General features: G+C 50.5%; 1 protein-coding gene across 1 annotated transcript in view; it reads right to left on the reverse strand.

Annotated features, from left to right (window-relative positions):
- RAB11FIP3 (RAB11 family interacting protein 3) overlaps positions 1–15,886 on the reverse strand; it is a 62,666-nt gene extending 46,780 nt beyond the window's left edge. Inside the window, exon 1 of the mRNA XM_056866264.1 lies at positions 15,050–15,886. Within this exon, the coding sequence (XP_056722242.1) occupies positions 15,050–15,886 (837 nt within the window). The remainder of the gene's footprint in view (positions 1–15,049) is intronic.
- Positions 15,887–27,090: the final 11,204 nt, after the last annotated feature.

A 27,090-nucleotide genomic window follows, 5' to 3' on the forward strand; every position in this document is an offset into this window, starting at 1 on the left:
AACACCCTGGCCATTCTAGCATCTCCCCTACCCCTTCAGTCTATCTTAAAGGTTTCCTTTTCTTTTATAAACAGCGACGTTCAGCTCCAATCTCAGCCACATTTGGCTCTAGAGTCGCAGGTTGGTCGGTGAGCCCAGCAATTATGGATGTTGCTTCCGCTGACAAACCGCAGGGCAAATAAAACAGAAAATGAAGATGGGTATTGCAGAGGAAGGCACTCACAAACCACCTCTGATAGTCTCTTGCCATGAAAACCCCCCAAAAAGGGGTCGCCATAAGTCGGCTGCGACTTGACGGCACTTTACACACACACACGCTGCAGAAAAACAACCCACCTCCCTCCCACAAGGACCTAGATACTCTGGCAACTGCTTGCGCGTCACTCCGCGTTCCAACCCATCGTGTCTGGAAGCTGAAAATGTGCCTTCAATTAAAAAGAATCATAGGATCATAGAGTTGGGAGGGACCACCAGGGTCATCGAGTCCAACCCCCTGCACAACGCAGGAAACTCACAACTACCTCTCCCCCAAACCCCCAGTGAACCCTACTCCATGCCCAGAAGATGGCCAAGATGCCCTCCCTCTCATCATCTACCTAAGGTTATAGAATCAGCATTGCTGACAGGTGGCCATCTAGCCTCTGCTTAAAAACCTCCAGGGAAGGAGAGCTCACCACCTCCCGAGGAAGCCTGTTCCACTGAGGAACCGCTCGAACTGCTAGAAAATTCTTCCTAATGTCTAGATGGAAACTCTTCTGATTTAATATCAAATAAAAGAAGCCAGGCTGAGATCGGCCACGGCTGACAGTTCCTCTATTATGCACCAAAAACTTTCCCAATGCGCGTAATTTTAGCAGCACGTTTGAAGTTGCCGCTTCCTTTCTGTGGCATTTTGAAACGGGCACAGCTCTACGTACCAGTGCTGCTGAAACAGCTATTTAAGGCCTGGGAAAGTTTAAAAAAACAGACACACGCAATTCTCTCCGCCCCTTGCGGATACTTTTGTTTTAAAGAAAGCACCGCTTGGCGGGGGTGGGGGACGACCCAAAACACAGGACGTTGCTCAGAGTGTGCATGTGTGGGTGTCCAAAACAGGACACGCAAACAAGCTATGAGGCCGCACAAAATTAAAAGCGTTAAGAACACAACTGTCAACCGCACCAGACGTCACCATTGAAGTAAGGTTCACTTAATCTGATAATTCATCAGATCTGAGTCTAAGCTAGTGCGAAGAGCAAAAACAATATGTTATTTTCCAGATGATGTGAACTGGCTCTATCACGTTTTAATCCCACCCTTCCTCCAGCAGTTTACATGTCGTTTCCCCTCCCCGGTTTTCTCTTCAAGACAACCCTGTGAGGTAGGTTAGGCTGAGAGAGAGTCACTGGCCCAATGTCACCCAGGGAGCTTCCCATGGCAGAGCAGGGATTTGAACTCGAACCGGCCTCCCAGATCTTAGTCTGATACCCTAGCCACTACGCCACACTAGCTCTCGCTCACAGGAATGCCTCTTCCTAAGATGCCTCCCGGGCCAAATGTGCATTTTTTAATACACACTGGCACTGAACACATTTATTTTCCTCCAACCACCAATTAATCGGAAGGGCCTTTTTTTCATGGGAAGGTTCCCGGGGTTAACAACGGAACCAACCAGGGACGGCGACTAATTGAGAAATCATTTGGATTAAGAGGGGGCAAAGCCATTTGCCGCGCCGCTTGCTAAGAATAATTCAATTACAAACGCAAAGTTGTTTTTCACCCCTGGAAGCTGGCCAACCGCAGAACAAATGAGGCAGATAGCTGAAAAGTGGGACACCTTCGTCCTACATGTTCCTGATTCACAAGCGGGCCCCGTCTCGGCCTCCGACGTGAAGTCGGCCGCACCGATTCTGCTCCAGAGAGACATTCCAGGCCCTTTACGGATTGAAGGGCGAGAGGAAGAGGTCCATCTCCAAAAAAAAGCAGAAGGCAGCGTTAAATGCATTTTTACACTAGCATTTGGAGGGGCGGGGCGGAATCGATGTTCCATGGGATTCTCACCCCAATTCTGGATCTCTCAGCTCCTTAAAAACAAAAAATATGAAGAAGAAAGAAGAAGAGTTGGTTTTTATATGCCACCTTTCTCTAAACTGACTTACCATCACCTTCTCTTCCCCTCCCCACAACAGACACCCTGGGAAGTAGGTGGGGCTGAGAGAGCTCTAACAGAGCTGTGACTAGCCCAAGGTCACCCAGCTGGCTTCGTGGGTAGGAGCGGGGAAACAAATCCCATTCACCAAATTAGCCTCCGCCACTCATGTGGCGGAGAGGGGAATCAAACCTGGTTCTCCAGATCAGACTCCACCGCTGCAAACCACCGCTCTTAACCACTGCACCACACTGGCTCCGTAAAATTTGCTCCATATTGCACAAACCTCTTTGTACATGGAAAAGATCTTCCTGTGTAGTGTTCTAATATAGCGTTTGGGGGGGGCAAAGATGTTAGCAGGATGAAAAGGAGAAGGGACAGCCTCACTACCTGCTTGCATTTCAACGGGGATCCGGTCCATCACTTTGAACCCAGGGCCACACCGTGTCGGGGATTAATAGGAAAGGGACTGAAAGGAAGACGGCCAAAATTGTAATTCCAGTAAGCGCCCACTGGATGCATCTGGGCAGCCCACCTGCAAAGCTTAAAGGCAAGCTGATCCCTAGCACCGGGCAAGGAGCACTTTGTGCTTATATAGCACACTTCCAGCATTGCAAAAATGACCAAAACAATTGCTCGCCTTTACGACAGCCCTGTAGTGTAGGCCAGTGCCCCCCATAACTGCAGATGGCAGGGTGCACAGGGGACGGGTGTGTATGAATGAGGTCTACTGAAATAGGAAGAGAGGAGGGGGGCTTGCCTGAGCCCTCCCAGCGAGTACACGGCTGCGACGGCACACCTCCACGCTTGTGCCGGGACCCGAGACAACAAGAAGAGAAACGGAGGGCGGTGGGCCAAGAAAGGAGACGTAGCGTGCGTAAGAAAGCCACGTCCTTCGAAGGAAAACAAATCCATTCAGAGATTTATTTTTCTGTGCCAGATTGTAAAACGAGATTCTGTTGATATAATGCACTTATGTGCTCAAGTCAACACACACATAAATAAAGGCCAACTGGTCCTCTTCCTCTCTTGCGGGTATGCAAAAAGCTCCCATATGGCAGTAATCGGATATTGTTCGGCTTTAAACCACTGTTTTCCCTTGGGAGAAGATTTTTCCCCCCTCCAGCATAGAAGCCACTGGGCCATAAGGATCGAGGGGAAGACGGGAAGCAGCTTGTGACAAAGGGGAGCAAGGATAGACAAGAAGCAGCCACCTCAAAAACTCTTTGCATCAAGGACAATCCCATGCCTTTGAAATATTCCTAATCTGCATTTGGCTGGTTTTTTGAAGACTAGCCAAGGCTATTCTGTTACAAAGAACCTCTCTTTCCATATCCTAAAGGTCCCCACATGGTACCCACAAATGTGCTTCCTGGCACCCCCTTCCCCAACACAAAGCACCAATCCTATAGAATCATAGAGTTGGAAGGGACCACCAGGGTCATCTAGTCCGACCCCCCTGCACAATGCAGGAAATTCACAACTACCTTTCTGCCCCTTCGTTCAAGCAGGAAGTGCTTCCAAAGAGCTCAGGAAGCATCCTCTTTGAGTCTTCAGGAAGCGCCCATTTGGAAAGAGCTGCCTCTATCACAGGACGATGCTTGGCTTGGAACCTGCCGATTTTTCCACCCCCACCCCCAGCAGCAATTTGGTGATGGTACCCCCTTAGGGTTACCAGGTCCCCCTTGGCCGCCGGTGGGGGATGGAGGGGTAGGGTTGCCAGGTGCAGGCTGGGAAACTCCCGGAGGTTTGGGGATGGAGCCGGGGAGGGCAGGGACGTCAGCAGGGTACGACGCCGTAGAGTCCAGCACGGCGTCCGCAAGGGGCAGCCGAGGAACCCCAAAGCTTCTGTAATAACAGCATCACATGAACAACTTGTATTGACTCCCAGAAAGGGAAGCCTTTTATTATTGGGGAGGGGTGTGTGTGCAAAAAAGCAGCGCTGAGAACAAGCTCCCGTTTCTTGGATCATTAAGTAATAAAGAACTCAAGACGTGCGTAAGACCCCCCCTCAAAAAAAAATCCGTTAGCACTATGGGTCGATTTCCTAAAGGAAATTACCTGCCTGAACAGAGAAGGACATTACCGGTTCCTATTTCCCTCGCTCCCCCGGGGGAAAGCTGAAAATTAACTTCCTGCTTCTCCTTCGATCCAAAAAAAGCTTCCCTTCTTATTGACGAACCTGGAGCTTAAGCCTTCACCACCACCACCCCGAGTATGTCCATTCAGCAGCCGATAAATAAAACCTAATTAAATGCAAAAGGGGGAACGAGAAACCGGCATGCACGCTAAGCCGCCATTTAAACTATCTTCTTAAAACGCTTCCTGGCTCTTCTTCTGTGGGCAGCCAAAGCCGTAGAACCGGGGAAATGGCAGAGACGGCCAATACTGAACCTTAAATGGCCCTGGGAAGGGGACTCTGAGAAGCCAGCCTGTTACGAGTCTTTAATGCAGGAGCTTTTGTCCCAGGTAGCGTGCCACAGCGCCTCTGTAAACTTTACACGACGCCAAACAAGGCAGATCTTAATTCCTGAATGCCACACAACGGCCGATCCCTTTTTCCCCCAAGGCACGGCCTGTTGAACAACTAATTTGAACCACCTCGACGGGTTTCACATGAAACCACCTTCTACTGAGTCAGACCATGGGTCTATCGTTGTCAGGCTGCTGGCCGCTCTTCATATTCAAACACAGAGGTCTTAGAATTATAGTCTAGTCCAACCCCCTGCACAATGCAGGAAACTCACAACTACCTCCCCCACACACCCCTACTCCATGCCCAGAAGATGCCCTCCCTCTCATGATCTGCCTAAGGTCATAGAATCAGCATTGCTGACAGATGGCCATCTAACATCTGCTTCAAAACCTCCAGGGAAGGAGCACTTACCACCTCCCAAGGAAGCCTGTTCCACTGAGGAACTGCTCTAACTGTTAGAAAATTCTTCCTAATGTCTAGACGGAAACTCTTTTAATTTCAACCCGTTGGTTCTGGTCCGACCTTCTGGGGCCACAGAAAACAACTCGGCACCCTCCTCTATCTGACAGCCCTTCAAGTACTTGAAGATGGTTATCATATCCCCTCTCAGTCTTCCCCTCTTCAGGCTAAACACACCCAGCTCCTTCAACCTTTCCTCATAGGACTCAGTCTCCAGACCCCTCACCATCTTAGTTGCCCTCCTCTGGACATGTTCCAACTTATCTACATCCTTCTTAAATTGCAGAGCCCAAACCTGGACACAATACTCTTTCACATACTCTTCTCCTTTATCCTTCCCACAAGAGATGCAGAGGATTGAACCCAGGACTTCAGGATGGGAAATGGATCCTCTGCTGCTGGGCCAAGGCCCTTCGTCCCACAGGATGCAGGTTCCCCCTCAGGCCTAGGGTTTGTTCAGGGGCAGATACGAACCTGTGATTCATTAGGAGTCCGGACCACCTAGAACCTGAGAATTCCCACCCAAGCAGATACATACAGGTAGCAGCTCTCCAAGATCGCTGGCCAAGTTTTTAAGTTAAGAGCAACAGACACTGTATTATGACTAGTGGCGCTCATACCAATATGCTGCAAATCTGACAGGTACCCGCTTCCCCAAATGCTGTTACAAGCTTGGGAGAACCACCTGGTTCAGGCACCAGCAATCATTTGATCCTTTTCATGTCACAACAGGGCGGCAAGCTCCGCAGACAACAGCACGGATCCTTACTTCCTCCCAGGAAGACCTTTCTCCGGCTTAAGTGGCTCTTCCATGGGAAGAAGCATTTGTTTTATACGCCAACTTCCTCTACCCTTTAAAGGAGAATCAAACCGGCTTACATTCACCTGCCCTTCCTCTCCCTACAACAGACACCCTGTGAGGTAGGAGATGCTCAGAGGGAGTTCGGAGGGAACTGTGACTAGCCCGAGGTCACCCAGCTGGCTTCATGTGGAGCAGTGGGGAAACCAACCCCGTTCACCAGATTAGAGTCCGCCACTCATGTGGAGGAGAGGGGAATCAAACTTGGTTCTCCAGATCAGAGTCCACCACTCTTAACCACTATACACCAAGCTAACTGGCAGAAGGCTTCCAACACGGTTTATTAGCAGTTGATCTCTGCCCGAAGGTATTCCAAACGCATGCCTCTTGGAGGGCAGGAGGGATAAAGATGCATTCACAAGCTAAGAGTCCTTTGAAGGAGGCATTGCACAGCCTATGAAGCAAGAAGAAGAGTTGGTTTTTATATGCTGACTTTCTTTACTACTTAAGGAAGAATCAAACTGGCTTACAATCACCTTCCCTTCCCCTCCCCACAACAGACACCCTGTGAGGTAGGTGGGGCTGAGAGAGCTCGAAGAGCGGTGACTAGCCCGAGGTCACCCAGCTGGCTTTGTGTGGAGGAGCGGGGAAACCAATCCAGTTCACCAGATGAGCCTCCGCCGCTCATGTGGAGGAGTGGGGGAATCAAACCCGGTTCTCCAGATCAGAGTCCACCGCTCAAAACCACCGCTCTCAACCACTACACCATGCTGGCAAGGATCTGCGGCAACCAGCACCATACAGCCATCCCCATCCTGGCCTCTCTCCTCTTTGTTAACCAGATAAATCCACCCCACAGTTAACAGGCCAAGCGTGGAATGGGCAGGGAGAAGGTCCCTGCTCTGAGCCCAGAGTGAGTTTTCCATTCTGTGGCAATTATAGCTAATTGACCAGTCAATAAAAGCAATCTCATCCCAGCACTGGCCAGTTATTAAAGGAGGAGCTCAGACTGGGCTACACAATACAGCTACCGAAGACCTCTGCCGATTAAAAGTAGGCCAAGAGCTCCCAACTACACATTTACATCCAGCATTTCTTAGGCGGGCAGAAGAATATACAGACCTGACTTTTCAGGGTGGGGGGGGAAACTAGAAATCAGAGTGAGAAATCTAAGTGTCGCCCGCAGGCCTGGGACGCTGGTGCGAAACAGGTCTGGGTTTGGCTAGCGCCTGGACAGGAGACCTCCAACGAATCCTACGGAAGCCACCCTGAGTTTCCTCAAGGAAGAACGACATGATTAAACTGGAAAATAACAGAAACAGAACCTGGGTACACCCACCCTTTCTTCCCCAGAGGGGGGGAAAACTGATAAAAGCCCCAGAGAAATACTTTATCTTGTGGAATACGTGAAACACTTTAGGAGAAGGTTTTTACTCTCTCAAAATGTATCATACGAAGATTTTTAAAGCAAACCTATTGACAGCAGTTGATTTCCATGCATACCCAGGACATTCATAATTTTTTTCAAGGGCATGTTTGAAGCATGACTAACCCTGCCTGCATTCAGGGTAGGAAGACATGCACGAAACTAACATGCTATTGAAGCGTTTGTCACTTTCAGCAGATACCGAGTTTATATGCAACTCTGAGCATACGAGGCAGATTCACCAGACAGGGTTGCAACCGAGCGTTTCTAGCCAACGGTAGCCAACTCGGGGAGCACATCCCAAATTCCCGAGACCAAAGAGCATGAAGGAACGCCAGGAAGCTTAATCCTCTGCCTCCAGGTGAATGTTTTCAATATTACTTCTCGTCTGGAAAGTCTCGTACAAAGCCGGGTGGTAGAATCTGCAATCTCCCTTCTGAGGAAGCCGGCTCAGAGGAATGCAGCAAAGCGCATTTCAGAGTCAGGAGAAGCCTGAAGACGTTGGAGGCGAGGTCAAATACCAGAATGCGGAGACCAATGGGATCAGAAGCTCATTTGTGGTCACTCCTTGACCAGCACTTACCCATGCTTAAGGAATATAAGAAAGGCTATGCTGGATCAGACCCAGGCCCATCAAGTCCAGCAGTCTGTTCACACAGTGGCCAACCAGGGGCCTCTAGGAAGCCCACAAGCAAGACAACTGCAGCAGCACCATCCTGCCTGTGCTCCACAGCACCTAAGATAATAGGCCTGCTCCTCTGATCCTGGAAAGAAAAGGTATGCATCATGACTAGCATTCATTTCAACTAGTAGCCATGGATAGCCCTCTCGTCCACGAACATGTCCACTCCCTTCTTAAAGCCTTCCAAGTTGGCAGCCAATACCACATCCTGGGGCAGGGAGTTCCACAATTTAACAATGCGTTGCGTGAAGACATACTTCCTTTTATCCGTTTCGAATCTCTCGCCCTCCAGCTTCAGCAGATGACCCCGCGTTCTAGTATTACGAGAGAGGGAGAAAAGCTTCTCCCTGTCCACTCTCTCCATACCTCTCTCCAAGGATAACACGCCAACGCTCAGTCAGAGTGCAATGTACTGCTTAGAACAGCGGGCTTGGAAATGTGAGTCCTGGATTCAAATCCTTACTCGGCCGAGGTGGCTGTGGGCCAGTCATATTCTCGGCCTGACCAGCCCTGAGGGTTTTTGTGCTATGATAAAAGGAGAGATGAGAGAATGCCACATATTTTATCCTGTGCTTCTGGGAAGATAAAGCCCGTTACGTAAACAGATGATAAGGCAAGAAACCTCCAGCAAAGAAGTACTGTTCCTTTTCCAACCTTATTTTTTTTGGGAGGGGGTTTAAGAAACTTGCAGAACAAGGGTGTCCTATCAGAGCACGAAGGCGAGCACACAAGAGGAAACCGATCCCCTCTCCAAGCGAGGATTGGGTTTCAGCCACACAATGGCTACACTGCTCACAAATATTCGGACCTGGTCCAAGCTCAATACCCATCTAGGAGTTACCTTGAGAACAACGCCTTAGCTGTAGCTCTGGTTACAGGGACCGGCATACCAGGTATTGGCTTTCTTCCACCGAGTTTCCTTTACAGAAACCACCGAAATAATTCCGCTGTTGCTGGAAGAAGGAAAGGGGGGAGGGAGAGAGAGAGCAACTCTCAAAGGATTTATTGAACGCTGGGTCTTTGGGGGGGGTAAATCACACGGGCAGAGAGGAAATAGTAATCCTACCGAGTCAAGTAAGCATTCGCGGTTCCTTAACCGCAAACCCTCAAACACCAAAACGAGGCGTGCCGAACGGGTGTGCCCCAATTCAGGAAAACCTATTAATCTTTCTCAACTTGGAAAAAGAAGTTCAGCCTGGAATGACCATGTTTCCTTTTCATAGCTGCCTTTTACGGAGAAGGAAAGGGCTGCGTAAATATTCCAACAGCTATTTGGGCCGTGGGGTATAAGCAGCTGCGAGTATGAATGGGCCCTATTGTGTTCGAAGGGGCACCAGGATTTGACCCCAAGCAGCAAGCCGCAACTGCGGCCCATTCACACAATTAAGTCACCCTTGGATGCTAGCAAGTTGTGTGAAACAGCCCTTCAGGGCAGAAGAGCACAGATGATGGAGGGGGAAGGGCCGTGACTCAGTGGCAGAGCATCTGCTTGGCATGCAGAAGGGTCCCAGGTTCAATCCCCAGCATCTCCAGTTAAAAAGGGACCAGGCAAGTAGGTGACGTGAAAGACCTCTGCCTGAGACCCTGGAGAGGCGCTGCCGGTCCGAGTAGACAATACTGACTTTGATAGACCAAGGGTCTGATTCAGCATAGGGCAGCTTCATGTGTTCGATGTGTTCATGTGATGTTTCAAGACGGCAAAGCTCTTGCCTCGCCATTTCATTCCCACAACCGCCTTGTGAGGTAGGGCTCGGCTAAGACAAGCAGCTTGCCCAAGCTTACCCAGACAGCTTCGTAGCCGAGCCAAGGATTTGAACCACTGATGTGGGTTTTCCAGGAGAATCCAAACTGGAAAAACTAAATAAGTTGTGTTAGTCATGTTAGCAAAAGGTGGCAAATACACCCCATACAAGCGCCGGAAAACTCTTAACATGGCTACTCTCCTAGAGTTATTTTGCTTCTAAAGGGATCTTTGAAAAATGCACTTGGATCTTGGGATACTGCTGACAACTAATCCTTCTTTCCCCCTCTCCAAGGTCTTACGGGGAAGAAGGGGACCAAAAAAAGACAAGTTTCTCCAGAATTGCTGGAGGTGGCGAGAAGTCACATTCCACGGCGGGTTGATATGGCCCGTCTGTTTTAACCGGCTTTAGCACCTGGCCAAGGTCCACCAAGTTAAGACACAACAGCAAACAGCCCTTGAGCTCCATCTGTGCACACACACACAATAACATTCTGCATGGTAACACAACGCCAACGGAGAACCACAGGTCTCAGGTGGCTAGCAACGGTTTCTCTGCCGGGAGCAGCAAAAAGGCATCTTCGGTTTCTGTAAGCCATCGAGACCCGCGCAGGACCAAGACTCCATGTACTGAAGGAAGTTGAGGAAAAAACATCACCCTGACAAGTTTCCAGCAGACAAGAGCATGTCTTTTTTTAAAACAAAAACCAAATTATGCAGGACAGGGATGGCAGCTCTCTTCGTGGAAGTAAGCCCAGCCCAAGGGTAGAGGTAACCTCTCCACAACGAGTGGGACATTAGAACATCTCCTTGCACACACCAGGCCGGTTCTCTGGTGGGCTCTCCTTCTTTGGAGGTTTCTAATTCTAATTAATTCATGCCATCGTATTCCCTATTACTATGTATGGGTGTGAAAGCTGGACATTGAAGAAAGCTGATAGGAAGAAAATAGATTCCTTTGAAATGTGTTGGAGGAGAGGGTTACGGATACCGTGGACTGCCCAAAAAAACAAATCAGTGGGTTATAGATCAAATCAAGCCTGAACTGACCCTATAAGCTAAAATGACCAAACTGAGGCTGTCGTATTTTGGTCACATCATGAGACGACAAGAGTCACTGGAAAAGACAGTCATGCTAGGAAAAGTGGAGGGCAGCAGGAAAAGAGGAAGACCCAACAAGAGATGGATGGACTCAATAAAGGAAGCCACAGCCCTCAATTTGCAAGACCTGAGCAAGGCTATCAAAGATAGGCCGTTTTGGAGGACTTTAATTCATAGGGTCGCCATGAGTCGGAAGCAACCTGACGGCACTTGACACACACACTCACAAGGAGAAGCTAGATGGCCATCTGACAGCTAAGGCTGATTCTGTGAACTTAGGCAGATCATGAGAGGGAGGCCGGGAAGGGATGAGTCCGTGCTCGGCTCTTGGGCCCTTTCTTACACGCTCAGGGTAACGATGGTCGCCACTTTGGGGTCAGGAAGGAATTTTTCTCTGTGCCAGAACAGCCAGGGATCCAGGAGGTTTTCTGCCTTCCTCTGGGCATACAGCAGGGGTCACTGGAGGAGTAGGAGGGAAGTTAGTTGTGAATTTCCGGCATTGAGCGGGGGGTTAGACTAGATGGCCCTTGAGACCCCTTCCTGTTTCTCTCTACCTGTCTCCAGCTTTGCCACCCAAAGAGCTGTTTCCCACAGCCTCACGGGACAGTGAGCTCCAGGAGCCGAGTGGGAATCTGGCCAGTTTTCGTTGCAGCCAAAAACAAACGAGGGGGGGGGAAACAGCTGTAATGCAGATGTTCCAATACCGCCAAGAGAAGCTATTCTCCTTCCTGTTTAAGGCTCAGCTTCGGAGCTGGGAAACCTTTGGCACGCGTCGAGCGAGAGCCGATGAAAAGTATTAAATGCACGCAGCTCCCGAGGGAGACGGTTTGAAGCTGCGTGAACAAGCCCCGGCAGCCTGAGACAGACAGTAGCGAGCTATGAAATGGCCCCCAGCCCACCCACCCTGGAAAGAACGCAGGCGGGGGAAAGGAATATTTTGTTCGCAAGCATAGGACGGGCCACACAACATTACGGAAACACTTGGCTCAGAGGCCTCGGTGAGTCACGAGAACGTCACCGTTTTACAACAAACCCCCCCCCGCCCACCCCCAGGCTCATGATCCATCCTTCCCACGCTGGTACAGCAAGCAGAGTACTAAATTAAGCCAAACTTCAAAGCCAGGGGAGGGAAACTAAGAGAAGCCAAGTTAGCAGGTTCTTTTTCCCATCCCAGCTCTTGGCTGTAGAGTCACTCTGAACTGTAAAATGCCACCCCAAGCCACCTTTGCAACCACAAAAGAAGAAGAAGAGTTGGTTTTTATATGCCGGCTTTCTCTACCACTTAAGGGAGACTCAAACCGGCTTACAATCACCTTCCCTTCACTGCCCTGTGAGGCAGGTGGGGCTAAGAGAGCATGACTAGCTCAAGGTCACCCAGCTGGCTTCACGTGTAGGAGCGGGGACACAAACCCAGTTCACCAGATCAGCCTCCGCCGCTCATGGGGAGGAGCGGGGAATCAAACCCGGTTCTCCAGATCAGAGTCCGCCGCTCCAAACCACCGCTCTTAACCACTACACCACGCTGGCTCTCTTAACCACCACACCGACGCTGAACTCGAGCATGGGCCATGCTCAGGCTAGAATGTGCAATACTGTAAGCTGCCTTGGGCCCGCTGAGCAGAGAATAGGCATTTTAAGCATCTTAATAAATGGATAAACTGGCAAGATTAGGTCTTGCATTCGTTTAACCGGACTAATTATTTTACTGGCGCTCCACACAGCCAGCTTCCTGCTCTCATTCTCTCTCTCGGGCACTGATATGTTTTTTGGGCTTCACTTTTCAGGGTCTGCTGGTCCTGAACTCATCCAGGTGACCACGAACACCCCACCCTGTATTAATAAACGCATTTATTACAGGCGCCCAGAGATTTAGTTGCTCGGTTCAGCAGCGTTTACAGCTCTGAAATCCCGATTAAAGGGGGAAGAAGAAGAGTTGGGTTTTATATGCCGACTTTCTCTACCACTTAAGGGAGACTCAAACCGGCTCACCGTCACCTTCCCTTCCCCACAACAGACACCCAGTGAGGTAGGTGGGGCTGAGAGAGCTGTGACTAGCCCAAGGTCACCCAGCTGCCTTTGTGTGCAGGAGTGGGGAAACAAATCCAGTTCACCAGATTAGACTCTGCCGCTCATGTGGAGGAGTGGGGGAATCGAACCCGGTTCTCCAGATCAGAGTCCTCACGCAACGAAAGAGAGAGGCCCCAGTGTCTTTAAGGACCCTGCCGAGGTGCACCTTTCCACCCCATTTCATTTGCGCCCCTGCGGACAACGGTGCCCCAAGAAACCGCCTGGTTTGCTCAGGCACCAGGGCTGGCCCACAACCCAGAACAGGAGCCTCCATGCGAACAAGCTAGCAGCCCTCTGTTGCCCTTCCCATAAAGGCTTCCGCAGCCCGAAACTGAGAGCTGCAATCCACACAATGCTGGTGTTGACTTTAGGGAGAAAGAAAGCAGGGGAGGAAACCGGCTTCTACACCCTGGGCCCAGTCTGGGCAAACTACCGTTCTGGCAGGGACTGGGGCCGCAAATATGAAGAGCCTCGAACCAGTTCCCCTTCTTCGCTGGACCACAGAGCAAGCTTGGTTTTCAATAAGCAGTCTTGGGAATTCAGTGTACCTCAAAATAAGTTTGAGCTGCAAAGCAGATCCTTTGGGATCCATTCCAAGCTCTGCGTCTTCTCCACTACCTGGCTTGCGTGCAAGGATCCTGCCCCCAAACTGCACAGCCCAGGCCTCATTCAGCATGGTGAAAGCAGGCAGGCAGCCAACTTCCCGGCATCCACCCCAAAGCCACAAAAGAAAACTCTATTATGGCTTGGTAAAAAGCGTTTTTTTAACTGGGTTAACAGAGGGCCGAGCCGTTCCAAAAAACAATTGCTTCAAGCGTCAGCTCTCCTACATCTATAGAAATACCTTTTTCTTACGCACCTGTAATACCCAGGTCGTGGTGGATTTATCCGGCGAGGGGGAACAAAAAGTCTGTGATCTCCAAGATACTTCTGGAGGGCTGTCAAGAAAATAACCCCTCGCTTTTCGTCCTTGGAAACTGAGAAGCGCACAAGAGAGAACAACGGAGGGCTCAAACGCACCACGCCCTGTAACACACCCTCACACAAGCATCTACCCATTTTACAGATCTATCACCAGTTTCATATGAACACAGGAAGCTGCCTTATACTGAATCAGACCCGTGGTCCATCAAAGTCAGTATTGTCTACTCAGACCAGCAGTGGCTCTCCAGGGTCTCAGGCGGAGGTCTTTCACATCACCTGCTTGCCTAGTCCCTTTAACTGGAGATGCCGGGGATTGAACCCGGGACCTTCTGCACGCCAAGCAGATGCTCTGCCACGGCTCCTCCCCAGCCAAGCCAATCTTGCAAATCCAAGGTAGCATTCGGCAAGCTACTAGTTTTAGCTGTTAGGTAGCAGACGGTAGTAAGCTAGCACCCGAGTCTTAACCTTTCTTTACCAGTCAGGTCCTCTGCTCAGACACATCAAATCTGACCAGACCTCATTACGTTACTTTCTTTAGGCAAGCGACAGCACGAACGCTTCAGCTGGAATAAATCCTGTTGGTCTTTAAGGTGCCATCAGATTTCTGCTTTAAATGTAATGCATTAGCTGCCCAGAAAAATGGGGTTAGCCTTTCCGGGCTGTACCACTTGCTACTGAGGGGTGTGTGCGTGCTAAGGACGCTGCAATCCACAAAGGCACACACACTCCGCCTTGCATGCAGAAAGCTAGCCTGTCAAGGGAGTTTCCACGTAGCCTTCTCACTGGCGCGCAATGTCGTCCAAGAAAAGAGCATCGAGGAACACACCAGCCCCCCCCCCACCTGCGTCCTGAAGTATCTCGATCCAGGAGAGGCTCTGCCAACTGAAAAAACGCTGCGGGGTGGCCAAACCAGGCCTTTGGGCTGTGCTTACCCGAGAGCAAGCCCCGCCGGCCTCATCCAAGTCGGCCCGGAGAGGGCCAAGCCGCAGACCACAACAGAACAGTGCCGAGCGAAGCTGTTCCGACTACTCCCACCACAAATATGTTTACCCCCAAAGCAAAGGAAGTCGCAATATCACCCTATGGGAAGCAAGGTCACACCTTGTATTCAGCGCCAAGCCGGACAATGTGAAATACACTGAAATACAAAAAAAAAAAATTAAAAACACCTGCAGAAACCCAAGAAAAGCCCCCAAATTAAGCAGACTTTAAAGTCACACTGGTCCTTTTTGGGGGGGGTCATTACCTGTTCCGCTCCATACACCGTGGCGAACTGGACGAACTCCTCTATCCGGACAAACCCATCCCCATCGCGGTCCAGGGCGTCGAAGACAGCTCGCAGGCGGGGGGGATCTTCCGGGGACCCCAGCCCCTCCTGGCCCAGATGTTGGGTTTCCCCAAATCCAAGATCCCCCGGCGAGCCAAAGGTGGGGAAGGGGTCCACTCCCTTCCCAACTTGGGGGGCCGAGTCTGAAGGTCCCAGCAGGGGGCTACCTGGACAGGTTGGCCCCTGGCCACTTTCTCCATCCGGAGCCCAGCAGAGAAGCCCGTCCAACGGCGCCTCCTCGCGAGGAGACCCCATGGCAAAGGGCAGGCCCCTTTCTGCAGGCAGAGCCACCGAGGAGGAGTCAGGTTGTGGTTCTCCCGGGCCTGGTTCTTCTGAAAGGAGGTGCAAATCCGGATCCGCCGCTTTTGGCTCCGGATCCAGCCTCACGTCCAAACCGTCCCCCGGGGAATCGACGCCACCTGCGCCGCTTCCCCGGCCGCTGATTGGCCCCGGGGGCTGGAGATCCACCGGCGGGATCGGCTCCCAGGGATCGGCTCCCAGATCCCCTCCGGAGGGGATCCTCATCCCGTTCAGGACCCGCTCCAGGGTTGCACGGGGTGTCTTCTCGCCCAGGATCCGCGCACACCCCTGGGGGCTTTCCCGGGGGAGGAGCGCGCAATCCGGATCGGGGCCCTTGGGGGGATCCAGCCGCAGATAGGGCTCCACCAGGAGCTTCCCCAGGGCCAGCAACGCCTCCCGATCCGGTTTGGCCCCCGGCTCGGAAAGAGTCCTGAGCAAATCCGGATCCATTTTCATCAGAGAGGAGGAAGAGGAGGAGGAGGAGGGGGGGTGGAGGAAGGGATCCGGTCTCCTCGCTTCCCAATCCGAGGGAAGGTCGGCGATCTAGGGGGGGGAGGAAGGAAAGGGTCCAGGGAGCCGACCGGGTCGCCTTAGCGGCCCCCTCCCCATAGCGTGGGGCCGGGGGCGCCTCCCAGCCGCCCCCTGCCAAGGCGGCGCCGCCGCCTCCTCTCATCCATCCCCAAGAGGGGAAAGCAGGCCCGAGGAGGGGGGGGAGCAAATGCAAAAATTAATAATGACGGTTTTAAAAAAGGGGAGGGGGGGCTTCCGATTGCAATGCAGCCCCCCGCTGCAAAAAAAAAAAAAAAAGGCCCCCAAATTGGTTGCTTGCAAAATGCAAATTGACTGCTTGCAAAATGCAAATTGGCTGCTTGCAAAAGGGCCCTGCCCAAAGGGGGGGGTGGAGCAAATAAAAAGGGGGTGCAAAAGAAAGAGATCGGGGGGTCTCTCTCCCTCCCCCTCCCCTTAACTTGCCGCCTCTTGTTCCTCCTGGCCTGGCTGGTCTCCCCCGCCGGCCGGCTTGGAGGGAGGGAGGGAGGGAGGGAGGGAGGGAGGGCGGCCGGCTTCGCCTCTGTCTGCCCGGCGGCTCCCCGAGCAAAGCTCCTCCCGTCCGGGGCGGGGATGAGGGTGGGCTTTGTGTGTGTGTCTCTCTCTCCCCATCAGGCTCCGCCTGTCGCCTGGTTTGGGGGGGGGGGGAAGAAAGCAAAAATCGAGCCTAAATCGCAAGATTGTGGCCCCTGGATCTAGGTGCAAAGCGACAGGCTCGCGTTTGTGATCCGCCTGGAGCCTCGGCGGGAAAGGCGGGCTGGAAAAGGAGCAAAGGGAAACACAAAAAAAAACAAATAAATGCGTTACCATCTTTTGTAATCCGCCTCCCGACTGGGAGCAATCAGATAATCGTACAGGTGGAGCAATCCCGAGCAATCAGAGTTGGAAAGGGACCACCAGGGTCATCTAGTCCAACCCCTAGTGATCCGCCTGGAGCCTCGGCGGGAAAGGCGGGCTAGAAAAGGAGCAAAGGGAAACACAAAAGCAAAAAATTGCGTTATCATCTTTTGTAATCCGCCTCCCGACTGGGAGCAATCAGATAGAGCTGGAGCAATCAGAGTGGGAAAGGGACCACCAGGGTCATCTAGTCCAACCCCCCCCCTGCACAATGCAGGAAATTCACAACTGCCTCCCACCCACCTGCCCACCCCGCCAGGGCCGGTGCCAGTCATTTCTGTGCCCGGGGCAAGGCTAACTGCTTGTGCCTCCCCCCACCCCAATTTCTAAAAACAGAGGTCTTGCAGGGAAAAAAATCTCAACTTTTTGTGAGATTTTATAATTAATTATAATCCATAGCACTGTTGTGGTACTTCTCTTAAAATAATATACTTCTCTTAAAATAATATATATCTATCTATATCTATATCTATCTATCTATATCTATCATATCTATATATCTATATCTATATCTATATCTATATCTATATATATAATTGTCAGTTGCATTCCCACCCACCCACCCAAAAATTGTGCCCCTTGGGCCAGTTCTGCACCCCTCTGAGGTCTGCTCCCTAGGTGACCGCCTAGTTCGCCTGATGGTAGCACCGGCCCTGCTCCCCCCACACCCCCAGCGACCCCCTACTCCATGCCCAGAAGATGGCCAAGATGCCCTCCCTCTCATCCTCTGCCCAAGGTTGTAGAATCAGCATTGCTGACCGATGGTGTCCAGATGATTGACAGATCCCCCCCGCAGCTCGGGCAGGGAATAAGGGGGTAGGGTTGCCAGATCCAGGTTGGGAAGCCCCTACAGGTTTGGGGATGGAGCCTGGGGAGGACAGGGACCCCCGTGGGGTACAATGCCATACAGCCCACCCTCCAGAGCACCCATTTTTCTCTATAGTCTGGAGATGCGCTGTAATGCCAGTGGATCTCCAGGTCACGCCTGGAGGCTGGCATCCAATCCCCGGACCACGCAGCAGCCAACTAGTTGCCCTGGAGGGCTAGCAAAACATGCCCTTGCCACTTCCCAGCCCTGGGATCCAAAGGCCGACTGCCTCTGGAAGTGGAGGCTTGCTTTCGTTGGGGCGGGGGGGGGGCAGATTTTCAGCGTTGCCTAGAGTTAATTTTATTCAAGGTAGTCGTACCCAACGGGGACTTAAAGCAGCTTACAACATTATCCCCCTCCCCCGCGCCGCCTCTGTGTTATCGTCACAACGGCCCTGTGAGGTAGGCTAGGCCGAGCGTGCGCGACAGGCCGGAGGTTCCGTGGCCGAGTAGGACTTCGGACCGGGCTCTCTCCCAGATCCCAATTCGGCGCTCTGTTGTCTGCGTCCCGGTCATTTTGCCTCAGGATATTTGGGTCCGCGAGGGGAGACGTCTAAAAAAAGTTCCAGAACTGCAGTGAAGAGGCCAGAGTGCGGCCATCTTGGGTCAAAGGTCAAATTAGCACCACCTTCGCTTTTTCTGTCTGCTTTTTAAATGCTTTGTGAGGGCCGAAAGGCAGGAAAACACACCTTGTAAACGGATTAAAGCGAGTAGTTGGGCCCACCCTCTGCTCCCATTACGAGTTCCCTCATAACCCAGCAGTGACAAGGCCAGAGGGCGGCCATCTTGGGTCAAAGGTCAAATGGGCACCACCTTCGCTCTTTCGGCCTTCGCCTCACGTCTTTTTAAACGCGGTGGGCTTTGTGAGGGCCGAAAGGCGGGAAAACACATCTTGTAAATGAATTAAAGCGAGCAGTTGGGCCCGCCCTCTGCTCCCATTACAAGCTCCCTCATAACCCAGCCGAGGTGTCCAGGCCCCAAAATGGAGGCGGGATGCATAATCTCAACGGGACCTCAGTGTGGGGTGACGCGCTCTCTCTCTCTCCCCCCTTCGAAAATGCATCACCTTCCTCAGCTCCAGGTGTGGGAAATACCTGGAGGATTTGGGGGTGGAGCCTGAGGAAAGTGGGGTTTGGGGAGGGGAGGGACTTCAGTGGGGTACGATGCCATAAGAGTCCACCTTCCAAAGCGGCCATTTTCTCCAGGGGAACTGATCTCGGTCACATGAAGCCGCCTTCTACTGAGTCAGACCCTTGGTCCATCGGAGTCAGTATTGTCCGCTCAGACCGGCAGCATCTCTCCAGGGTCTCAGGCGGAGGTCTTTCACATCACCTACCTGCCTAGTCCCTTTAACTGGAGATGCTGGGGATCGAACCTGGGACCCTTCTGCATGCCAAGCAGAGGCTCTACCACGGAGCCACGGCCCCTCCTTGCGAGGGCAAGGCAAGAGTGTAAAGAAAAAGGCCACGCAGCGGCCATTTTGAAGCCACGCCAACCCACCACGAGGGCCTGTGGGTTGCTCAGCAGCGGCTGCATTGCTCAGACTCTTAATTTTGCCTTTTTACACCAGGTTGCCAAGCCAGAGAAAGGCCTCGAGACCCTAAACGTCGCCCCCCCCCCCATCCGGTCGCCGTTCCGTTTGCATCGTGAGAACGGGACCTGAACCTCTTTGGGGCGGAGGTTCCTCGGCGGAAGGTGTCCTGCCAAGGTAACCCAGTGGGAACGTTTGAACCTGTGATTGAAACAGCAAAATGAGGTCTAAATATATATAATTTCACTATCGGTGCAATCCTCAACAGAGTGACTCCAGTCTAAACCCGTTGAAATAAACTGATTTAGGCTGGGGTAACTTTGATTAGGATTGCGCTGCAAGTTAACACAAAGTCACATTTCACCCCCTCATCTGGAAACCTTTCCCTTCAGATCGAGGCCAGATTTTGGTGGGCTTTGTGGCGCATAGGCGGAGTAATCTACGGTTGCCAACTCGTGGTTGGAAAATTCCTGGAGATTTGAGGATTCAACCTGGGGAGGACAGGGTTTGGGGCCGGGAGAGGCCTCAGCGAGGTATAACACCACACAGCCGGCCCTAACAAGTGGCCATTTTCTCCAGGAGAATGGATCTCTGCGGCCTGGAGAAGAGTTGTAATTCCGGGAGATCTCCATGCTCCCCCTGGAGGTTGGCAACCCTGCCCTATGCATACTTAACGGCGCTTTTAAAGATGCACACATCTCAGGGGGCTAAAACGCATGGGAGGTTTTGCTTTGGATTTACGGCTCGCTAGATGCCCATTTTCCCCATGATCCGAATTCTCAAAACTCTACATGGGGGGCTTATTGTTGAGTTTTGAGAATTTGGCTGGGTGAAATGTGCATTTAGAGAACGGCAAATCCAAGGAAAACCCTCCCATGCATACAAAAATGGCCACGTTTTTGCCCCTGTTTTTGCGTACGGGCCATTTATGCACGGGAGGTGTTGCCTTGATTTGCCGCTCTCTAGATGCACATTTCCCCCATCCAGATTCTCAAAACTCAACAATAAGCCCCCATTCGGATGGGGAAAATGTGCATCTAGAGAGCAGCAAATCCAAGGCAAAACCTCCCATGCAGAAATGGCCACGTTTTTGCCCCTCTCTGGCATTAAATTCGGTTGGCTACTGTGTGAACAGACTGCTGGACTTGATGGGCCTTGGTCTGATCCAGCAGGGCCTTTCTTATGTTCTTAAATCCGGTTATTTTGTTGACTAAGCCGCCTGTTTTCACCATAATTCAATTCACTTAAATATATATATATATCCCTTCCACCAGCGAAGGTTCCTTAAAGCAGATCCCCCGCCCACGCCGCGTTTCGGCCGGAAGGACGATCTGTGTACCGCAAAATTTATTGCCCATTTGGCTTCCGCCGCCGCAGCGGCTTGAAGGATGATGTCACACACGAGCGGCTTGTCCTAGAGCCGAGCCTGGTGCGCATGCGTCGAGAGTGGCGCGAATTAAAGGGCCAGCCGGCCACTTTAAACCCATTAACATTTGTTATCTTTGCCGGAGATCTATTTGCAGCATCGTAAATTATTATTTTTTTAAACAAAAGCTTGCTGTTCCACCGTTTCTGTGGATTTTCACGTGCTGATCCGCAGGACACCCCAGTGACAAAACCTCAGCTTCCAACCCATTGATATTCCTTGGCCATCTTCTGGGCATGGAGTATATGGGTCACTGGGGTGTGTGTGTGGGGTGGGGGGAGGTAGTTGTGAGTTTCCTGCATTGTGCAGGGGGTTGGACTACATGACCCTGGTGGTCCCTTCCAACTCTATGATTCTATGACCTTAGGCAGATCATGAGAAAGGAGGGCACCTTGGCCACCTTCTGGGCATGTAGTGGGGGTCACTGGGGGGAGGTAGTTGTGAGTTTCCTGCATTGTGCAGGGGGTTGGACTAGATGACCCCTGGTGGTCCCTTCCAGCTCTATGATTCTATTCCAGGAGTCCCCAACATGGCACCCATGGACTCTTTTTCTGGCACCAGCCAAATGTGTTTAGGGTTGGGGCAAGGTAGGACTTTTGCCCAGCAAGGCTTCTGATTTACTACTGGAGATTTCATAGAATCATAGAGTTAGACGGGACCACCAGGGTCATCTAGTCCAACCCCCTGCACAATGCAGGGAATTCACAACTACCTCCCCCCCACACACACCCAGTGACCCTTACTCCATGCCCAGAAGATGGCCAAGATGCCCTCCCTCTCATCATCTGCCCAAGGTCATAGAAACAGCATTGCTGACAGATTGGCTGTGAAGATTTCTTAAATGTTGCACTAGCGGTAGCTGCTGTTGTGGCATAAGGATCTAAACCGTGTTACCAAGTTAAGCTGTGACTATCATTTTGTGGCTGGCTCCGCCTCCTGCAGCAACCATTTTTTGGCAGCCTTCTTGTGGCGGCGCCCACCATGCTGTGTCGGAGGTGCCTGCGGGCTCCAAAAAGTTGGGGACCCCCTGTTCTACACCCGCACCATACCCGCTGCAACCGTGACAGATATGCAGGTGAAGACAATGATCACAAACCCACGTGTGTAATTTTAACACCAAAGTTGTTAAGCATAAACTCACAACAACTCGTATTTGGGCTGCAGAAACTTTTATCAATTAAAATCCCAGTTATGGATCACATTATCAATTATCAGTCAGGTAATATGTTTTTACTTATGCAAATAGGTTTTCTCATACTGGGTTTCCGTTGATCTTTGAAATGATAAAAGCTTGCTGGTCCTTGCAACCTAACCCCCATACAGCAATGCCTGTTATTTATCAATAATTTCATTCTTCAGTTTAAGATATTGAAGGTAAAAATTCCATACCGACTTCCCAAGAACGTAAGGCACAAAGCATTGTTGAATTGTTGAATTCAAAGCATTGTTGAATCTGTGATTGCATTGTTGCATTGTTTTCTTGTGCGTCGGCCTCTTTTCCTTATTTTAGACATTCTGCATTGTCAAAACAAACCCGCCGAGCAAAATTAAGACAGAAAAAAAGAAAGCTATTTCTAGCACAGCATCACACGGTGTTTTTTGGAATAATACAGCACCAGAGAAGGTATCATTACGCACCAGGGATATTTATTGTGCCTTTATTTAGCTGCCAAGTTAAAAAAAAAAAACTAGTTCAGGTCCAAATATGGCAATGGAAATGTGTTACACAAAGTAAATATAAAGGAGGAATTAAAATAACACCAAGGTGGTGAACACCGCCCCACACACACAACACAGAACATATGCAATACCACTGAGAAACATGCGATTCTGGGCCAAATTATAAAATGCACAGCCACCTGTCTATATTTTCTCCCAGGTTCTCTTTTTACAATGAAAGAGACCGCAAATTTCAGTGGATGGGATCTCCTTCTATGGCTACTGCGGCTGTTTCTCACATGGATGGGGGAAAGATGCCATTGAGAACCACTGAGGGATGCTGCTTAGCACGCTGGGAGAGCCACGTTCAAGCAGTTCACTGGCTGCCCTCACAGGGTTGTTGTTAGGCTAAAACAGGAGAAGGGGAGAACAATCTATGCCCCTCTGAGGAAATCATAGGAACAGGTTTCTTTAAAATAATTGAACACATGAAGCTGCCTTCTACTCAGACCGGCAGCGGCTCTCCAGGGTCTCAGGCAGAGGTCTTTAACCTGGGACCTTCTGCATGCCAAGCAGATGCTCTACCACTGAGCCATGGCCCCTCCCTCTTCCTCCGATCTGGTGCAGCGTCCCAAGAAAAAGCCCCTCCGATCTCCAGCAAAACTGCACCAGAGGGATTGGATTGTGGCAGAAAAATGGAAAAGAAACTCAGCGGCAACTTGAAGACTAAAGTAATTGATTATTTTGTTATGCTTCTGCTGGAATAAAATTGCGTTAGCTTTTAAAGAGCCACTGGACTCCCATTTAAAATTACCTGAAAGTGCTGAAAGCCACCTCTGCTTTCTGAGAGCAGACACAGTATGGTGTTTTCAAGCCCATGCTGCCTTGAGGTCTAGAAACTTGTGCCTTTTTTAACAAAAGCATAGGCAGAAAGGGAAAATGACATTAGAGACCCATGATCAGTGGGAGTATGCCACCCTATGTTCCAATATGATGGGCGGACACATGCACCCACTAAAGATCCGGTTCTTCCAAGAAACCAGACAAAGAATATTAAAAATAAAGTGGTAAAGATGGAAAATACATTCCTTTGAAATGTGGTGTTGGAGGAGAGGGTTACGGATACCGTGGACAGCCAAAAAAACAAATCAGTGGGTTATAGATCAAATCAAGCCTGAACTGACCCTAGAAGCCAAAATGACCAAACTGAGGCTGTCGTATTTTGGTCACGTCATGAGAAGGCAAGAGTCACTGGAAAAGACAGTCATGCTAGGAAAAGTTGAGGGCAGCAGGAAAAGAGGAAGACCCAACAAGAGATGGATGGACTCGATAAAGGAAGCCACAGCCCTCAATTTGCAAGATCTTAGCAAGATAGGATATTTTGGAGGACTTTCATTCATAGGGTCGCCATGATTCTGTTAATATCCCCCTTTCCACCACGGAGGCTTGCAGGATGACCTTGGGCCGGTCACGCTCAGCCTCACCTACCTCACAGGGTTTCCTGTGAGGATAAAACAGAGGAAGAGAGAATGATACTATGAACTGCTTTGGGTTCTTAACCGGGGAGCAAAACAGGATATAAATATCTAATTAACATTTTTTAAAAATCTATACTGGGAGTCTCTGTTGCATGCTGCAAAGACCCCCTTTTGGCTGTAGGGACTCCTGAAAACTGCCTTTCCAGGTTTTTCTGCCACCTTGAAGGGCTGCCGGAGGAAAGGGGCTTGTCGTAACGTGGCCCACTTTCCACTCCATCCTGGCTCAGGTTGTCCAAGAGGCACTGATGGCTCACCTGCCAGTTGCTATAGCTACGAGAGTAGGGGGGGTCTCGGGGGAAGGACAGCAGGGGCTGCAGCCTCCAAAGCCCCACTGGCTACCCAAAGGAAAGGCAGGATGAATTGCCTAGCAACGGGGCTCGCTTGGGAAGGAGAATGCCAGGCAGCTGAGAAACACCGCCCACCAACGAGCGGGCGCTGAAACCCAGAGGGCAAAGCTAGATCTCCCAAGTGAGCCGGAAAAATAGGGGCCGCTCCCCCTTCATTGCCCTGGATTACAAGATCCCCCGCTTAATGTCCCCCCCCTTGGTATCTTAGCAGTCTGAACAGCCCAGCTCTGTTGTATCACCAAACGCAGATGCCATTAAGTACCAAAAAAGCGGGATAGGAAGAGCACCGTCGAAAGCAAATTCTTTACAGCCAGCCAAGGGTAATGCAATTAAATGTTCACTGCTGTGAACGGCAGTAAAACCGGGGGTGGGGGGCGGGGGGAAATCAAAGAACGGCATCCTGAGGATTCGGGGACAGGAGGCAAGAAAAAAGGCTATTTTTAGGGCTGCTTCTGCCTGGTGCAAGGTGTTACATCAAGGTGATGCAGAGGCTGAGATAATGTGACTTCACGCAGATGAGCCGTTGTATAATTAACGGGGCTCTGATGCCTCAGGAGCGGAGAGAAAACACAGCAGGTGGGTCCCGGTCACACAATGCAGATTGCGTACCAAAATCTAAATTTTCATTAAAATAAAAAAGCAAGTTTCTAGTCCATATGATGCGAAGAGGTGTGGAAGCTTATGTGTGTGTTAAGTGCCGTCAAGTCGCATCCGACTCATGGTAACCCTATGAATCAATGTCCTATCTTTGACAGCCTTGCTCAGATCTTGCAAACTGAGGGTTGTGGCTTCCTTTATTGAGTCAATCCATCTCTTGTTGGGTCTCCCTCTTTTCCTGCTGCCCTCAACTTTTCCTATAATGATTGTCTTCTCCAGTGCCTTCTCATAATGTGACCAAAATATGACAGCCTCGGTTTAGTCATTTTAGCTTTTAGGGTCAATTCAGGCTTGATTTGATCTATAACCAACTGATTTGATTTTTTGGCCATCCACAGTATCCGAAACCCTCTCCTCCAACACCACATTTCAAAAGAATCTACTTTCTTCCTATCAGCTTTCTTCAATGTCCAGCTTTCACACCAATACATAGTAAGGAAGCTTATAGTCAACACCTTTTTAAGATACTAAAGACTACAAGGATGACTAGCAGAACAACCACCCTTCACAGTGCTTTTAACGCTTGGCGATACTTGAACGCAGAATCCTCCTACGAAGTTTCCTAAACTGGCCCAGCAAGCAGAAAATCTCACAGAAACAAATGTACATTTTTAAAAGCCAGTAAAATAATAAATTGCCCAAGAGTTCAAAGTATTAAGTCACAATAAGAAAAAGAGAAGGTTGGAACCTGCGGATCGGTTCCTCTATGGGTGGCAGGCTACCAGGTTGCATCGGCCGGCAGCTCCTGATGGCTGGATAAAAACTCTCCTGTTAGCCCCTCATATGTGTGGAATGCAACACACAGCAACTTAGAAAATAAATCAGCCCAGCAGCACAGAAATTCCAAAACCCACGTGGAGCCCTCATAATTTCTTCAATAGTTTTGCAATGACTTCCCCCCCCCTTCTACACATCAATCCAGCGTGTTTTTGCAATCGACAACATTTTTACTCTATGCAAAAGGAATAAAAGGATATAACTCAGACATCAAGAAGAGCAACGTTTAAAAGGAACAAAAACAGGACTTTTCAGTTTCTCAAAACATTGTTACCGTAAAGTTGCTGTTACTCAAACCGGTGCCCCGCAGGTGGGCCTACAAGTAGACGTGACAAGTTTTTCTTCTCTTCAAAAATGTGCAGGTCATGGGAAGTTTCAAGACTTTTAAAAGGCATCCTGTCTCCTGCACTAGACGCGGAACATGCCCTTCTGGTCTTTTTTTGCCTCGATCTACCTCTCTAAGGTCCTGCGATACAAATCAGACCATTGGGTGCATAGGAACATTGATCCGGCAACCGAGAGAAGAGGACATTCAAGAAACGCGTCTCTGTCAAAGGGGTGTAGCTAAGCTTTCACAGTGAGTGTCCCCCCCACACACACACACGCAACATGTACTGATGAAGTCCAGTCAGGACAATTTCCTGCCTGCGGTCCTATGGGATGAGCTCGCCCAGAATCGATGCCTGGCTTGGATTGCTTTACACAAATCCAACATGCTAAAAAAATCTGGCAATCTTCAGAGAACATTTCTAACTCCCAAGACATTGGGCTGCTGACCTATGTCAGCAACAGCGGCTCAGATCCCACAATTTGCTTCGCTTCCCCCTGACAAAAACATTTCCAGCAGAGAAAAGCACCTTTGAGATCAGAATGGACCCAGGAAATGCCCGTGTCCAACTCAGAGCCTTCAAACAGCAGGTAGAGACCCGGATGTGGTCATCAGCCTTAAACTACTGCCCCAAACTCAGCTATTCCCAGAGCGATGAACGCAAGGGTCTCTCAAGGCAGAGGGCTGTTTTGAGGAGTGACCCAAAACACACTCAAGGATCAAGGAAGACACAGGACTCCCCCTTGGGATTATCACACACAGACACACACACTTCAGCAATCAAACCAGTACTCAAACTACAAGCCGGACCAAAATTATTTCAAAAGGGATTTATTAGACAAAAAATAGAGAATCCACACAAGGACGGCTCCCCTCACCCTCCAGTAGGGGAAAAAACAGCATTGGAGAAAGGGCAAAATCACCCTGTATGATACAGACCCACAAAGATGAAAGGCTAAGAAAATTAAGGCTACTTGGAGAGATATTCAACGCACGTGTGCACACCTTACCTTGAGAAAGGTCCAAGCAGAGAACTTGGCAGACAAGCTACCAGGCCACAAGGATTTGCAAATATTTAAAGCCAAGC

This window comes from Euleptes europaea, chromosome 21 (assembly GCF_029931775.1).
Source record: "Euleptes europaea isolate rEulEur1 chromosome 21, rEulEur1.hap1, whole genome shotgun sequence".
Taxonomy (NCBI): domain Eukaryota; kingdom Metazoa; phylum Chordata; class Lepidosauria; order Squamata; family Sphaerodactylidae; genus Euleptes; species Euleptes europaea.